The sequence below is a fragment of the Tachyglossus aculeatus genome, chromosome 1 (assembly GCF_015852505.1).
Source record: "Tachyglossus aculeatus isolate mTacAcu1 chromosome 1, mTacAcu1.pri, whole genome shotgun sequence".
NCBI classification, from domain to species: Eukaryota; Metazoa; Chordata; class Mammalia; order Monotremata; family Tachyglossidae; genus Tachyglossus; species Tachyglossus aculeatus.
In genome coordinates, this window is record NC_052066.1 from 94,995,765 (window position 1) to 95,011,682 (window position 15,918).

A 15,918-nucleotide genomic window follows, 5' to 3' on the forward strand; every position below is an offset into this window, starting at 1 on the left:
CCCTGGCAATTTTTAGGAAGAAAGGAGGCCTGATGGAGATAAGGACTCGTGTGTGCGCGTGTGTGTGTGTGTGTGTGTGTGTGTGTGTGTGTGTGTACACCCTCCATAATTACTCTCCATAGTATACTCCATAGTATACTTTCCATACTCTCCATAGAGGCAAGCCTCTGCCTCACCTTGCAGTTTGTGTGTGTGTGTGTATACACCCTCCATAATTACTCTCCATTGTATACTCCATAGTATGCTTTCCATACTCTCCATAGAGGCAAGCCTCTGCCTCACCTTGCAGTTAGTCGCTTTCACTTAAAATGGAAGCAAGAACACAGGGAACCACACTTGTTATTTCTAAATCTTCCGTGAGCTGCTCCTCATGGGATTTTACTTTTCACTGCTGGGTGTGCACTTATTTTTGTCTAGCTACCCTTGGGGCTGGCCTTGATTTTTAATCTTATCTATGAGAATTATTTCCTCTCAATAGATATTTTTCATGGGTATTTGCAGTTTTGACCATTACTGGGTTTTTTCTTTCCCTAGAACAAGCGTATCATAAAACTTCCTTTGCGAAATTGTCCCTTGAAGACAGGGATGCTGTCCAATTACTCTATTCCCAAGTACTTAATTCATGCTCGCACACAGTAAGCACTCAATAAATACCATTGATTGAGAAGCAATTTTCCGATTGCAACGAATTTCTTAGTGGCACTGGTGAATTTTGATGGAGACTGTGAACACTTTGTTAATTATCATTCATCCTTTTTTATGGAATTTGATAAGTGTTTACTATGGGCTGGATTAGAACCCAGGTCCTTCTCACTACCAGCCCCATGCCTTATCCCCTAGCCCACACTGCTTCTCTGTCATCATCAATAACATTTATGATCTGATTGAGCACTTAATGCCTGTTCTGGGTAGAGCAGTGAACTAGGTCCTCGGGGAATATTCAGGATCAACTTGATAGCAGTTGGGCTAGAGTGGAAAAGGCAGATTTTAGCAATGTTGTGACGCTTGAACCAATAGTATTTGTTGACAGATTAAATATCTGGGTCGAATGAGACAGATATGTCAAGGATAAAGCTCATAATGTACTTCCAGTGACACTGGGAGAGCTTCCAGTGACACTGGACAACAACTTTCCTGCTCCCATCCACTCCAGAAGTCATCATTCATTCATTCATTAAATCATATTTATTGAGTGCTTACCATTTACCGAGCTCTGTTCTAAGTGCTTGGGAGAGTACAATACAACAATAAACAGACACATTCCCTTCCCTCAACGAGTTTACAGTCTACAGGATGACTGGTTCATCACTGAGAATGAACCAGTTGGGAATCTTCAGTGTGGATGTCTATGTGTGCACATGCATGCATGTGTGCACATACACACACACACAAACACACATACATACATACATACATACAAAGTCCTCTTCTCCACCAGGCCTCCTCCCTGCCTAAAAATTGTCAAGGAAGAAGGGGATGGGATGACCTCTGTATTTGTGGCTTCCTGCTTACTTCTCCAGGGTTGGCAAAAGCAAGAGGAATGCTGTTTCAAAAGATTTAGACAAAGCAGTGTGGCCTAGTGGAAAGAGCACGGGCTTGGGAGTCAGAAGGACCTGGGTTCTAATTCTGGCTCTGCCACTTGTCTGCTGGGTGACCTTGGGCAAGTCATTTCACTTCTCTAGGCCTCAGTTACCTCATCTGTAAAATGGCGATAAAGATTGTGAATCCCATGTGGGACAGGGATTGTATCCAATCTGATTTGCTTGTATCCACCCCAGAGCTTAGTATAGTGCCTGGCACATAGTAAGCCCTTAACAAATACCACAATTATTAATTATTATTATTACTTGTCTGCTTTGTGACTTTGGGCAAGTCACTTAACTTCTCTTTGCTTCAGTTACCTCATCTGTAAAATTGGGACTAAATCTTATTCCTTCCTACTTAGAGATGAGCACCATTTGGGTCAACCTAGTTCTCTGTAACCTACCCCATCGTTTAGAACAGTGCTTGACACATACTAAGCACCTAACAAATACCATAATAACAATAATTAGTACCATTTAAACAACAACAAAAAAGAGTTTGAGACTTAGGAGTTATTCACACCTGTTTTTCTGTAAAGGAATGGAAGACCAACCACAACTTTGACTGGCCATATTTTGTCTTCAATTCAGGACAGACTCCCATCCTGAGGAACCTTTGGCAATGCAAGTGTCGATTCAGACAGAAACCAGTTGGCTTTTGGACAAGTTCAATAAAAACCAATTGGGTGAGACACTGATTCACCTGGTAGTACGTTGGATTCAAATGGGTGGAATCCAAGTTTCCCTCTGGGGCTCCTTCTTCCTTCAAAATCCCACCAAGTTTCCCAGACCCAGAATGACACTCATTGGATGCCAGGGATGCAGGGGCTGTACTAGTTGTGTGATTCCAGGCCACCAGGAGGGTCCCCGTGGAGTCAGTTGAAGGATTAAGGATGAAATCCAAGCACCTCAGGTCTTAGGTCCCTCATTCACGGGGCAGTTAATTAATGTTTCATTTCAACCCAGCTAGGGTAAGGACCTATTAAAACATCCCAGATTTCCCACCTCCCAGATCATTCTTGAAACTGGACAAAGACTGGCGTAGGTCATCCCTTGGCAGTCAGGGGGAATGAGTGGTCATTTTCTGAGCTACTTGAAGACCCGCTCCCTGCTACAAGCTATAGTCCAGCCAGGCTCCAAGAGGAAGTTGCTACTGCAGTGGAGCAACTGAATATTCCTTTCTATCAATCAATCAACCATCTTTATTGAGTGCTTGCTATGTGCAGAACACTGTACTAAGTGTTTGGGAGAATACTGTCCAACAGAATTAGCAGACATGCTCCCTGCCCAAAATGAGCTTAGAGTCTAACTTACTATCTAAACACAGGCACTTTCCCTAGATTTCCTGGAAGTCTGAGGACCTCTCCCAAGTGCTTAGTACAGTGCTCTGCACAGAGTAAGCACTCAATAAATACCATTGATTGATTGATTGATCGAGTTTAAAGTTTCTGAGTTTACAGTTCAGGAGAGCAGAATGCCATCGTTCTACAACAGGAGGGAAGTCCTCAGTGACTGCAGGGTAACAGGGTGTATAGAGACCTGCAGATTCCTTCAGTGGAACTACTGGATTCCCATGAATGGTGGGCTCCAGCATTGACTCCCACCTGCAGAGTGAGGGTCACCCTTGCCACTCCCCTCTCCCCACACATTTTAGTTGTTTCCCCCTGGTGATGTGGGGTAGTGGATAGAATCATGGTCATGGGTTCTAATCCCAACTCCACCACTTGTCTGCTGTCTGACCACAGGCAAGTCACTTCCATGTGCCTGAGTTACCTTATCTGTAAAACAGGGATTGAGACAGTTAGCCCCACATGGGACAGGGACTATGTCCAGCTCGATTAGCTTGTATCTACCCCAGTGCTTAATACAGTGCCTGGCACATAGTAAGCACTTAACAAATACCATTATTATTATTATTATTGTTATTATTTTCATTCCAGCCCAGAAAACGATTGGGATGATCAAGAAAAAGAGCACCAAGAGTTTTGTTTCTTCAATCAAAAGTAAATGATTTCTACCTAATCTCTATTTTGTGGGGTGGGTGAGGATGTCGCCAGATAGAGATGCCACCGCAAGAGCCCAGGGTACCCATCCTAAGAGGGGTTTCAGCTCCTTCTTGTCATCTCATCTTTCTGCTCTGCCAGAGTTGACTTTGAAGGAAACAGGCCAAGTGCCCTAAGGGAGGAAGGACATTTAATAAACGATGCCACTTCACTCCTTAAGGTGGGTGGCTATGAAGTGAAGCTTCAAGGAAAAAGCAGAGGTTGCCGGGAGCTTCCCAGAGATGGGCTCTCCCAAAAGAAAGGGTTGAAGAGACGGAGAGGTGTCACCTTCCTAACTGTCACTGCCTTCTCACAGGGAAATGGTCAACCTCCACCCAGGATAAGACCTTGGACATTCTATGCGACATGGAGGTAAGATTGCCCTGACAATCAACCAATTAATCAACAGTATTTTCAACCAATCAGTCAGTGTTATTTATTGAGCACTTAGTGTGTGCAGAGCACTGTACTAAGTGCTCGAGAGAATACAACAGAGTTGGTAGACACGTTCCCTGCCCACAAGGACCTTACATGGTTTGTTCTCAGGGGTTCGAAGTGTTTACACTTCTTTCTTTTCTTGAAGTTCAAGGAAGACTATCTGAGGTTGTTGGAGCCCTCCCTCCGAACGATTGCCAGCGTTGGACCACCAACCATTCTGGCCTTCAAGCCAGAACTTCTCCAGGACAGACTTCTGCAGGTGATATCCCTGCTCCTTGTTTCCCAAACAATTTTTTTATGGTATTTGTTAAGCACTTACTATGAGCCAGGCACTCTACTAAGTGCTGGGGTAGATACAAGCTAATCAAGTTGGATATAGTCCATGTCCCACATGGGGCTCACAGTCTTAATCTCCATATTATTATTATTATTATTATTCTTGTATTTGTTAAGCACTTACAATGTGCCAAACACTGTTCTAAGTGCTGGGGGAGATACAAAGTAATAAGGTTGTCCCAGGTGGGACTCACCGTCTTAATCCCCATTTTACCGATGACATAACTGAGGCACAGAGAAGTTAAGTGGCTTGCCCAAGGTCACACAGAAGACATGTGGTGGAGCCGGGATTAGAACTCACATCCTCTGACTCCCGTGCTCTTTCCACTAAGCCATGCTGCTTCCTTACAGATGAAGAGATTGAGGCACGGAGAAGTTTAAGTGACCTGTCCAAAGTTGATTGAAAAACTGATGGAAAAACTCTGAAAAACAGAGTAGAAAGGAATGGTGGCTTTTTACAGGATGGCTGGGAAAATCAACTCAATCTTAAATGAGAGGTTAAATCTTAATGTAGGCCACAAAGGTTGGTGTTGAGTGAAGCCAATCCTTTTCTCCTGCAGGTTTTCCTGGATAGTAATTGAGGAAAGTGAAATATTTTATTCAATTCTATGGAGAGAAACAGCATGGACTAGGGAAAGACCTGGGACCTGGAAGTCAGAATACCTGGCTCTGATCCCCGCTGTGTCTGCTGTTTGACCTTGAGAGAGTCACTTAACTTCTCTGTGCCTCAAGTACCTCATCTGCAAAATGGGGATTAAATCCTACTCCCTCTTAGAGTGTGAGCCCCACGTGGGACAGGGACTAACTTTTATCTGTCCCAGCACTTAGAACAGTGCTTGACACATAGTAATCACTTAACAAGTACCATTATTACTATTATTAATATGAAGATTGCTATTGTCATCATTATTATAAGGCCTGCTAGCAAGCACTGGCTTCATCAGCCAAAACGTTTCATTAAAGAAGGGAATGAGCAGAGAGGGCCGCTATGGTTGGAAGCCAGATTGGCTGTGCCAAGACAGAGAGCAATTAGAAACAAACTGTACAGAGACAAGAGTGGGGTACCCAGAACAGAGCCTTGAGGGATGCCCACAGTCAGTAGGTGGAAAGCCAGTGATGAAGGCAGAGAATAATAATAACTATGGTATTTTTAAAGTGCTTACTATGTGCCAAGCATTGTTCTAAGTGCTGGGGTAGATATAAGCTAGCCAGGTTGGACAGGGCTCACAGTCTTAATCCCCATATGAATTCTATTTGTTCTGATGATTTTGACACCTGTCTACATGTTTTGTTTTGTTGTCTGTCTCCCTCTTCTAGACTGTGAGTCCATTGTTGGATAGGCACCGTCTGTATATGTTGCCGACTTGTACTTCCCAAGCCCTTAATACAGTGCTCTGCACACAGTAAGAGCTCAATAAATATGATTGAATGAATGAATGAATATTACATATATCCAGGTAACTGAGGCCCAGAGAAGTGACGTGACTTGCCCAAGGTCACACAGCAGACAAGTGGCAGAGCCGGGATTAGAACCCATGACCTTCTGACTTTCAGGTCCGTGCTCTATCCACTAACCACCAAAGAGATAGTCAGGTATATTTATTGAGTGCTTAATGTGTGCAGAGTACTGTACTAAGCACTTGGGAGAGTTCAGTATAATAATATAGTGGACAGATTCCCTATCCACAATGAGTTTACAGTTTAGAGGGGGAGACAGACATTAATATAAATAAATCAAATTACAGATATGTACATAAGTACCGTGGGCCCCTCCCCATGACTTTCTCATCACTCTAGACAGGTATCACCATCCTTCCTGTCTCACAAACCTGCAACCTTGGCATTATCCTGACTCCTCTCTCTCATTCAACCCATATATTCAATCTATCACTAAATCCTGTCAGTCTCACCTTCACAACATCACTAAAATCCTCCCTTTCCTCTCCATCCAAACTGCTACCACATTAATACACTCATCCTAATCTGCCTGGATTACTGTATCAGCCTCCTTGCTGACCACCCAGCCTCCTGTCTTCCACAGCTCCAGTCCATACTTCACTCTGCTGCCTAGATTATTTTTCTATAAAAATGTTCAGGACGCATCACTCCACTCTTCAGGAAACTCCCGTTGTTTCCCATCCACCTCCGTCTCAAACAAAATCTCCTCACCATTGGCTTTAAAGCAGTCAATCACCTTGCCCCCTCCTACCTCACCTCACTACCCACCTACAAGAACCCAGCCTGTACACTTCATTCCTCTAGTGCTAACCTTCTCACTGTGTCTCAACCTCGCCGCCGACCCCTCATCCATGTCCTGCCTCTGTCCTGAAACACCCTCCCTCCTCAAATCCAACAGACAGTTATTCCCCCTCACTTCAAAGCCTTATTGAAGGCACATCTCCTCCAGGAGGCCTTCCTTGACTAAGCCACCTCTTAACTCTTCTCCCACTCCCTTCTGCGTCACCCTGACTTGTTCCCCTTGCTTTTCCCTGTCCCAGCCCCACAGCACTTTTGTACATATCTGTAATTTATTTATTTTTATATTAATGTATATAATATATTTATAGTAATTTGATATATTTCTAGACTGTGAGCCATTGTTGGATAGGGACAGTCTCTATCTGTTGCCCATTTGTACTTTCCAAGCACTTAGTACAGTGCTCTGCACACTGTAAGCACTCAATAAATACGATTGAATGAATGAATTCAAGTCTGTCTCCCCCCCACTCAAGTCTCTAACCTCATTTTGAGCAGGAATGTGTCTGTTCATTGTTGTATTATGATCTCCCAAGCACTTAGTACAGTGCTCTGCTCGAGTAAATCTTACTGAGTCTTATTCTCTCAGTGTGTAAAGATCATTAGGGACCGTCTCTATATGCTGGTGATTTGCACTTCCCAAGTGCTTAGTACAGTGCTCTACACACATGTGGCTCAGTGGAAAGAGCACGAGCTTTGCAGTCAGAGGTCATGGGTTCTAAGCCCAGCTCCGCTACTTGTCAGCTGTGTGGCTTTGGGCAAGTCATTTAACTTCTCTGGGCCTCAGTTACTTCATTCGTAAAATGGGGATTAAGACTGTGAGCCCCGGGTGGGACAACCTGATCACCTTGTATCCCCCTCAGCGCTTAGAACAGTGCTTCACACATAGTAAACACTTCACAAATGCCATCATTATTATTAGTAAGTGCTCAATAAATATGATTTAAAGAATGAATGAATGAATCAGCAGCATGGAGGTGGGGAGATAGGTGAGTGCATACATTAAGCACTCAAAAAATATGATTCAATGAATTAATAATGAATGAATGAGTGGAAGGGGGTTGAATAAAAGGAGCATGTCAGAGTGATGCAGAAAGGAATGGAAGAAAAAAAGAGGGCTTAGACAAGGAAGTTATCTTGGAGGAGATGTGTCTTTAATAAAACTTTGAAGAGGAGGAGAGTAATTGTCTGTCAGATTATGAAGAGGGAGAGTAGTCCAGGCCAGGGACAGGACATGGGTGAGAGGTCAGTTGTGAGACAGACAAGATTGAGGTACAGTGAGATGATTAGTATTAGAAGAGTGAAGTGTGCAGGCTGGGTTCTAATAGAAGAGTAGTGAGGTGAGGTAAGAGGCAAGGTAATTGACTGCTTTAAAGCAGATGGTAAGGAATTTCTGTTGGATGAGGAAGTGGATAAGAAGAATCAGGAAATAGCAGCATCAAGAAAACTGCAGGTGATAGGCATATACAGAAGAGAGTGGTCACTGTTTTTGAAGGTGGCCGAGAGGTCAGTCAGTGAACCAATCAAGCAATAGTCATATTTGAGAGCTTACTGTGAGCAGAGCACTTGGGAAGTGCAATGCAGTAGAGTTAGTAGACACAATCCTTATAGACTAGAGGAGGAAGAGGAAGAAGAAGAAGGAGGTCAAGAGGAATTGTCAAGCCCATTAGACTTGGCTAAGAGGAAGTCATTGGTGACCTTGGAGAGTGTGGTCTCAGTGGAGTGAAGGAGATGGAAGCCAGCTAGCCGTATATCAGAGGAGTTGGAGAAGACTGTGCCAAGGTGTCAACAACCCATTTAAGGAGTTTGGAGAGGAAAGGGGAAATCAGCACCTCTACAGAATAACCAGAGTAAAGGACTCTCGAATCGGGACTCTAATGGAGGAAAAAAAAAAAGTGCTGAATTCTCCTCCTATGGCAGCCAAAGACTGATACTTCCCAATCTTTTCTCTCTGTACTGACTGTCAAAATGTGTGTTAGCTGAAATGGTTTCCTCCTGCTCTTAGAGACAGCAAGAATATCTGTTGCCCTGAGATGGGATTTTTCTTCCAGACGCTGTTCCCATCTCAGCATTTGACAGTTATTTCTATACAGAATTCAGTATTGTCCTGTCTTTTGGGGGGCTCATTTGTCAGTCAGTCAAATCAGGCTTGGGAGTCAGAGGATGTGGGTTCTAATCCCACCTCCGCCACTTGTCTGCTGCGTGACCTTGGGCAAGCCACTTAACTTCTCTGTGCCTCAGTTACCTCATCTGTAAAATGGTGATTAAGACTGTGAGCCCCACGTGGGACAACCTGCTTACCTTGTATCTACCCCAACACTTAAAACAGTGCTTGGCACCCCATAAGTGCTAACAAATACCATCATTTTTCAGTGCTTGGAGCAGTCCTTGGCACATAGTAAGGGCTTAACAAATACCATAATTATTTAGAAGACACAATCTCTGCCCTCATGGAGCTTAATCCAATGGACTAGGTTCATGTCCACATCTCTCCCATACCCCAATCACATTGAAGGCTTGATCGATTAGTCTCTTATTACATTTAAATAGCTGCCTTCGACACTGTGGACCACCCCTTCTCCTCAACGTGCTATCCAACCTTGGCTTCACAGACTGTCCTTTCCTGGTTCTCCTCTTATCTCTCTGGCCAGTCATTCTCAGTCTCCTTCACGGGTTCCTCCTCCCCCTCCCATCCCCTTTCTGTAGAGGTTCCTCAAGAGTCAGTTCTTGGTCCCTTTCTGTTCTCTATCTATACTCACTCCCTTGGTGAACTCATTCACTCCCACGGCTCAACTATCATCTCTACACTGATGACACCCAAATCTACATCTCCACCCTTACTCTTTCTCCCTCCAGGCTCATATCTCCTCTTGCCTTCAGGACATCTCCATCTGGATGTCTGCTTGCCATCTAAAACTCAACATGTCCAAGACTGAGATCCTTATCTTCCCTCCCAAACCCTGTCCTCTCCCTGACTTTCCCATCACTGTAGATGGCACTACCATCCTTCCTGTCTCACAAGCCCGCAAACTTGGTGTCACCTTTGACTCCACTCTTTCATTCACCCCACACATCCAGTCCGTCACCAAAACCTACCGGCCTCACCTCCACAGCATCACCAAGATCTGCCCTTTCCTCTCTATCCAAACCACTACCTTTCTGGTTCAATCTCTCATCCTATCCCAACTGGAATACTGCATCAGCCTCCTCTCTGATCTCCCATCCTCCTGTCTCTCCCCGCTTCAGTCTATACTTCACTCTGCTGCCTGGATTATCTTTGTACAGAAACACTCTGGGCATGTCACTCCCCTCCTCAAAAATCCCCAGCAGTTGCCTGTCAAACCTACGAGTCAAGCAAAAACTCCTCACTCTCGGCTTCTAGGCTCTCCATCACCTCGCCCCCTCCTACCTCACCTCCCTTCTCTCTTTCTACAGCCCAGCCTGCATCCTCCACTCCTCTGCCACTAACCTCCATCGACCCGTGGCCCATGTCCTTTCCCTGGCCTGGAATGCCCTCCCTCCACACATCCGCCAAACCAAACTAGCTCTCTTCCTCCCTTCAAAGCCCTACTGATAGCTCACCTCCTCCAGAAGGCCTTCCCAGACTGAGCTCCCCCTTTTGTCCTCTCCTCCTCCTCCTCCCCTCCTCCCCGCCCCCATCCCCTCTACGCTACCCCATTCCCCTCCCCACAGCACTTGTATATATTTGTACATATTTATTACTCTATTCTTTTTATTTTCACATATTTACTACTCAATTTTATTAAAGATGTATATCTAGCTCTAATTCTATTTATTCTGATGGTATTGACACCTGTCTTCATGTTTTATTGTCTTTCTCCCCCTTCTAGACTATGAGCCCGTTCTTGGGTAGGGGCTGTCTCTATATGTTGCCAACATGGACTTCCCAAGTGCTTAGTACAGTGCTGCACACTTTAAGCGCTCAATAAATATGAATGAATGAATGTTGGTATTTGTTAAGTGCTTACTATGTACCATGTGCTGTACTAAGCACTGGGGTAGATACGAGATAATCAGTTTAGACACAATCCCCATCCTACATGGGACTCACAGTCTAAGATCAGAAAAGAGGTGTTTAATCCCCATTTTACAAGTGAGGAAACTGAGGTGCAGAGAAATTAACTAACTTGTTCATGGTCAAATACTAAGCAAGTGACAGACCCAGGGTTAGAACCCAGGTCCCCTGACCCCCAAGCCTTTACTTTTTCTACTAGGCCATGCTGCTTCCCTGCTTTGATTCTTTGGTGATAGCATGGTTTAGTGGAAAGAGAACGGGCTTGGGAGTCAAAGGTTGTGGGTTCTAATCCCAGCTCCACCACTTGTCAGCTGTGTGACTTTGGGCAAGTTACTTAACTTCTTTGTGCCTCAGTTACCTCATCTGTAAAATGGGGATTAAGACTGTGAGCCCTGCATGGGACAACCTGATTACCTGTCTCTACCCCAGTTTTTAGAACAGTGCTTGGCACATAGTAAGCGCTTAACAAATACCATCATTATTATTATTACTATTATCTCCTAAAATGAAATTTAAGACATCCAGGGAGAGAAATTACAAAAGGTCACACAAACCCAATTTAAAAAGAGTGGGAGTTAGGACTCCTTTATGTGGAAATGATCATTCCACATCTAGTGCCCATCTAAATCAGCAGAACCTCCAGTCACTTTGATTTCATTTTCATGCTTCAGTCCTAAACAGTGCTGAATAAGATGGTTCCTGTAAACTTCTGTTTCTGTTTCTGAAGCAACCTTGAGCTGCTCGGATTTGCTGCAATCTGGTTTAACAAATCCATGAATCAGTGAGCTGACGCCAACCATGGAGGGCCTGATTCCTTTCGAGGGGGTGGGGAAGGAAAGGGACAGTTAGAGAGAGAGAATAGCCAGCTACCATCCAAGTGCTCAGACTTGGCTGTGGGGCAGGTGGACAATGGGTGGAAGAGAAGCAGTGTGGGCTGGTGGAAAGAGCTCAGGCCTGGAAGTCAGAGGGCCTGGGTTCTAATCCCAGCTCCACCACTTGTCTGCTGTGTGATCTTGGGGAAGTCATTTCACTTCTCTGTGCCTCTGTGCCTGTACCTCAGTTTCTTCATCTGTAAAATGGGGATTGAGACTGTGAGCCCCACATGGGACAGGGACTGTGTCCAACTGAATTATCTTATACCTATCCCAGAGCTTAGAACAGTTCCTGGTACATAATAATTGCTTAACAAATATCTTTATTATTATTATTATTGTTATTGTTATTAAAATGAGGATTCAATACCTGTTCTCCTCCCACTTAGACTGTAAACCCTTTGAGGGCCCTGATTATCTTGTATCTACCCCAGTGCTTAGAAGAGGTCTTGACACCTAATAAGAATTGAACAAATATCAGTATTATTATTATTAAAATGCCATGGAGTCATTTCTGACCCATAGCAACTCCATGGACATACCCTCTTCAGAACATCCCATCTTTATTCTGGTCTGAGTATCCATGGAGTTTTCTTGGTAAAGATACAGAAGTGATTTATCTTGCTTCTTCTCTGTTGTTGTCTTCGATCAACATTTTACTTGATCATCCTCCATTGACTCTTTCCCATGCCGCTGCTGCCCAGCACAGGGGAATCAACTATGTTTGACACTTCGGCTTAGACTTTTCCGTTATGGGTAGGCCTATTCATTCATTCATTCAGTCAGTCATTCATTTACTTTCATTCACTCATTCACTGAATGAGCAGTTACTGTGTGCGGAGCACTGTACTAAACATTGGGAAAGTACAATCCAACAATAAATAGACACATTCCCTGCCCGCAACGAGCGCCTATGGCGTAATTCTAAGTTCCATCATTGCATGCAAACTCTCCTGCCACATTAAGGTGTAGATTTATGGGAGAGATTATTCTTAAAAATAATAAGAAGAATCAGTGCTCACTTTCCTCTCTTCCTAGATGGCAGAGGAGAGTCCAGCAGTGTGTGAATTCTGTGGTTCCAATCTGCAGCCATTCCCGTCTGCCGAGAACCTGGGTGCCAACACCAGAGAAATGGTAAAAGGCAAACTCACAGTGGGGTGTTCATTCAGGGGAGAGTGTGAATGCTCTGCTGGGGAAATGGTGGCCTGGCAGATGCGGGGGGGGCATCTTGTCACGCGTTTCCTCCGAGAACCTCGGTCTGGTTCCCCTCACCCACCTCCTCACGGACGAGCTAAAAGGCTTGGCAATTGCAGCCTTTCTGTTGCGACAACTTCCGGGAGCTGTACGAGTTCTTGCTTCAAGAAAAAAAGCTCCTCTCGAGAGATCAACTGGATTTAATCTCCATCAAACCCCACGCGGCCCACTGGAGTGAGGCTGATAGGCAACGAGCAAAGGAAAGGGCCATGCAGAGGTAATATCTGGCCATCTGATTGGCTGGGGGAGGTGCCTTTCTTGGGGTTCATTCATTCATTCATTCAATCATATTTATTGAGCACTTACTGTGTGCAGAGCAGTGGACTAAGCACTTGGGAAGTACAAGTCAGCAACAGAGGTGGTCCCTACCCAACAATGGGCTCACAGCCTAGAAGGGGGAGACAGATAACAACACAAAAGAAGTAGACAGGTGTCAAAACCATTAGAATAAATAGAATTATAGCCATATGCACATCATTAATAAAATACAGTAGTAAATATGTACAAGTAAAATAAATTGATTAATAAATTTGTACAAATATATACAAGTGCTGTGGGGAGGGGAAGGAGGTAGGGCAGAGGGGGGATGGGGTGGAGGAAAGGAAACAGGGGGCTCAGTCTGGGAAGGCCTCCTGGAGGAGGTGAGCTCTCCCAAGTTGCCTGAGTTCAACTAAGTAGCCTGGTGAACATCATGCCACAGTAGAGAAATTTCTTATATGTTCTCGTTTCATAGGCAACAGGAGAGACAGATGGCCAGACATGCGGCAAGCATAGCAATGGAACAGTCCAGCTATACAGACCGTGAGTTCATTACTGCTTCTTGGACGAGTGCAGGAAAGGGGAATGGGACCAGAGTTCAAAGAGCATCTCATTTTTGGTGGTGTCAATTTTTTTTTAATGGTATTTGTTTAACACATACCATGTCCCAAGAGCTTAGTACAGTGCTCTGCACTCAGTAGGTGTTCAAGAAGTATAATTGACTGACTGCCAGGCACTGTACTAAGCTCTGGAGTAGGTACAAGCTAATCAGGTTGTACACAGTCCCTGCCCCATTTGGGACTCACAATCTTAATCCCAATTCTACAGATGAGGGAACTGAGGCCTAGAGAATTGAAGTGACTAGTCCATGGTCACACAGCAGACAAGTGGCAGATCTGGGATTAGAACCTGGGTCCTTCTGGCTCTCAGGCCCATGCTCTCTCCACTAGGCAATTGTCTCATTCAATCAATGGTATTTATTGAGCACTTTCTGTGTGCATAGCATGGTACCAAGTGCCTGAAACAGTACAATCCAACAGAGTTGGTAGACATGTTCCCTACCCACAAGGAGCATACAGTCTAGAGGTTGTGGTTTGCTCCCGGAGACTTTTTGGCCCAGCCGAGTGGCTCAGTGGGACCTTGGGTCAGGTTCCTAGCCCAGAGGGGATGAGCTGTGACCATCCTTGGCTAGCAGCTTATTCTAGAAGCCCTGCTGTTCCCCCTGTTCTCGTCTCTGCCCTGCCGGTGACTGGTCTGCCACCTGTGGTCAAAGTTTCTGAGCAAATGACTCCTTAGGGGTCCAGTGAACCTCAAATTCCCAAATGAACCCTTAGGGTGTTCTGTGAGGTGGATGGGCCCCACAGGAGTCCTGGAAAACATTCATTCATTCATTCATTCAGTTGTATTTATTCATCATCATCATCATCATCAATCGTATTTATTGAGCGCTTACTGTGTGCAGAGCACTGTACTAAGCACTTGGAAAGTTCAGTTCAGCAATAAAGAGAGACAACTCCTGCCCACAATGGGTTTACAGTCTAGAAGCAGGGAGACAGAAATCAAAACAAACAGGCATCAATAGCATCAATATAAATAAATAGAATTATAGATATATACACATCACTGAGCCCGTTGTTGGGTAGGCACTGTCTCTACATGTTGCCCATTTGTACTTCCCAAGTGCTTAGTACAGGGCTCTGCACACAGTAAGCGCTCAATAAATATGATTGATTGAATGAATGAATGAATGAATGAATGAATGAATGAAAAATAAAGACAATGGTGGCCTCCAAGGCAGCTGGCCACTGAGTTATGCTGCTCTGGCAAACCACCGACTCTGTTCTGAGGTCTTTCTGGACTGACGAAACCTTTGCGTGTCCTTCATGGTGAACTGCACCCTCGTTCACCTGCTCCTTAGAACCATGCTAGGTCCTGGCAAAAGCATGGCTTGGGGGGAGCAAGAGACAGCACCCAAACCAATCAATCGACCAGTGGTATTTGTTGAGTACTTACAGTGTGTAGAACACTCTATTAAGCATATATTAAGCATTATACTCTTGGGAAAGTTATAACAGACACACTCCCTGCCCACAGCAAGCTTACAGCTACTGCAATCATCGACCCATCCTGTGGATCTCGGTCTGTGATTGAGGCCTGTCCGCCATTGTGCACAGGCTTTTCCTGAGGCCAGAACTGCCCCTGATTCCTGGAAATCATAGTAAATACCATTATTGTTATTATTATCTTTATTATTGTGACCTAGAGGAGACCACAACTTCTCTGTGCTTCAGTTTCCTCATCTGTAAAATTGAAAGTAAATGCCTGTTCTCCCACTGAGACTGTGAGCCTCATGTGGGCTAGGGACTGTGTCTGACCTTATTATCTTGTATCTACCCCCAATATTTTCCCCTCTCAGGATCGCAGCTGGAGAGTTTCCAGTACTCTACCGGTCTCGACTATGGGAGGGAGAGTCAAGCAAAGGCCTACCCATTCCATTTCTAGCTTGGCTAGTGGCTAGCGAGTGGAAGGCAATCTGCTACAAGTCAAAACTCACCTATGCTGGGCAGCAGCGGCATGGGAGAGAGTCAAGGGTGGAGACTCAACGTTACTGAGTGGAAGGAGGCCATGGTAAACCACTTCCATATTTTTACCAAGAAAATTCTAGAATCTACTACCAAAATGATTGCAGATGGAAATGGGACATTCTGGGACAGATATGTCAATGGCATCGCTATGATTCGGAAAGGACTCAACAGCATAAAGACAAGACCCCAGCATTTAGCACTATGCTTGGCACTCAGTAGTTAACAAATATCACAATTACTATTGTTATTATCATCATT

The 15,918-nt window shown here is 44.7% G+C and overlaps 1 protein-coding gene and 1 non-coding gene across 2 annotated transcripts in view; both read left to right on the forward strand.

Annotated features, from left to right (window-relative positions):
• The window catches only part of ERICH6 (glutamate rich 6), a 39,410-nt gene that overhangs the window by 8,847 nt on the left and 14,645 nt on the right, over window positions 1–15,918 (forward strand). The window contains exons 5-11 of the mRNA XM_038745593.1: window positions 2,175–2,269; window positions 3,524–3,586; window positions 3,942–3,997; window positions 4,209–4,322; window positions 12,602–12,697; window positions 12,877–13,034; window positions 13,551–13,618. Coding sequence (XP_038601521.1) covers window positions 2,175–2,269; window positions 3,524–3,586; window positions 3,942–3,997; window positions 4,209–4,322; window positions 12,602–12,697; window positions 12,877–13,034; window positions 13,551–13,618 — 650 coding nt within the window. The remainder of the gene's footprint in view (window positions 1–2,174; window positions 2,270–3,523; window positions 3,587–3,941; window positions 3,998–4,208; window positions 4,323–12,601; window positions 12,698–12,876; window positions 13,035–13,550; window positions 13,619–15,918) is intronic.
• Window positions 15,482–15,619, forward strand: LOC119936618. The gene has a single exon (XR_005453809.1). It is a non-coding gene; the product is annotated as a small nucleolar RNA SNORA7 (small nucleolar RNA).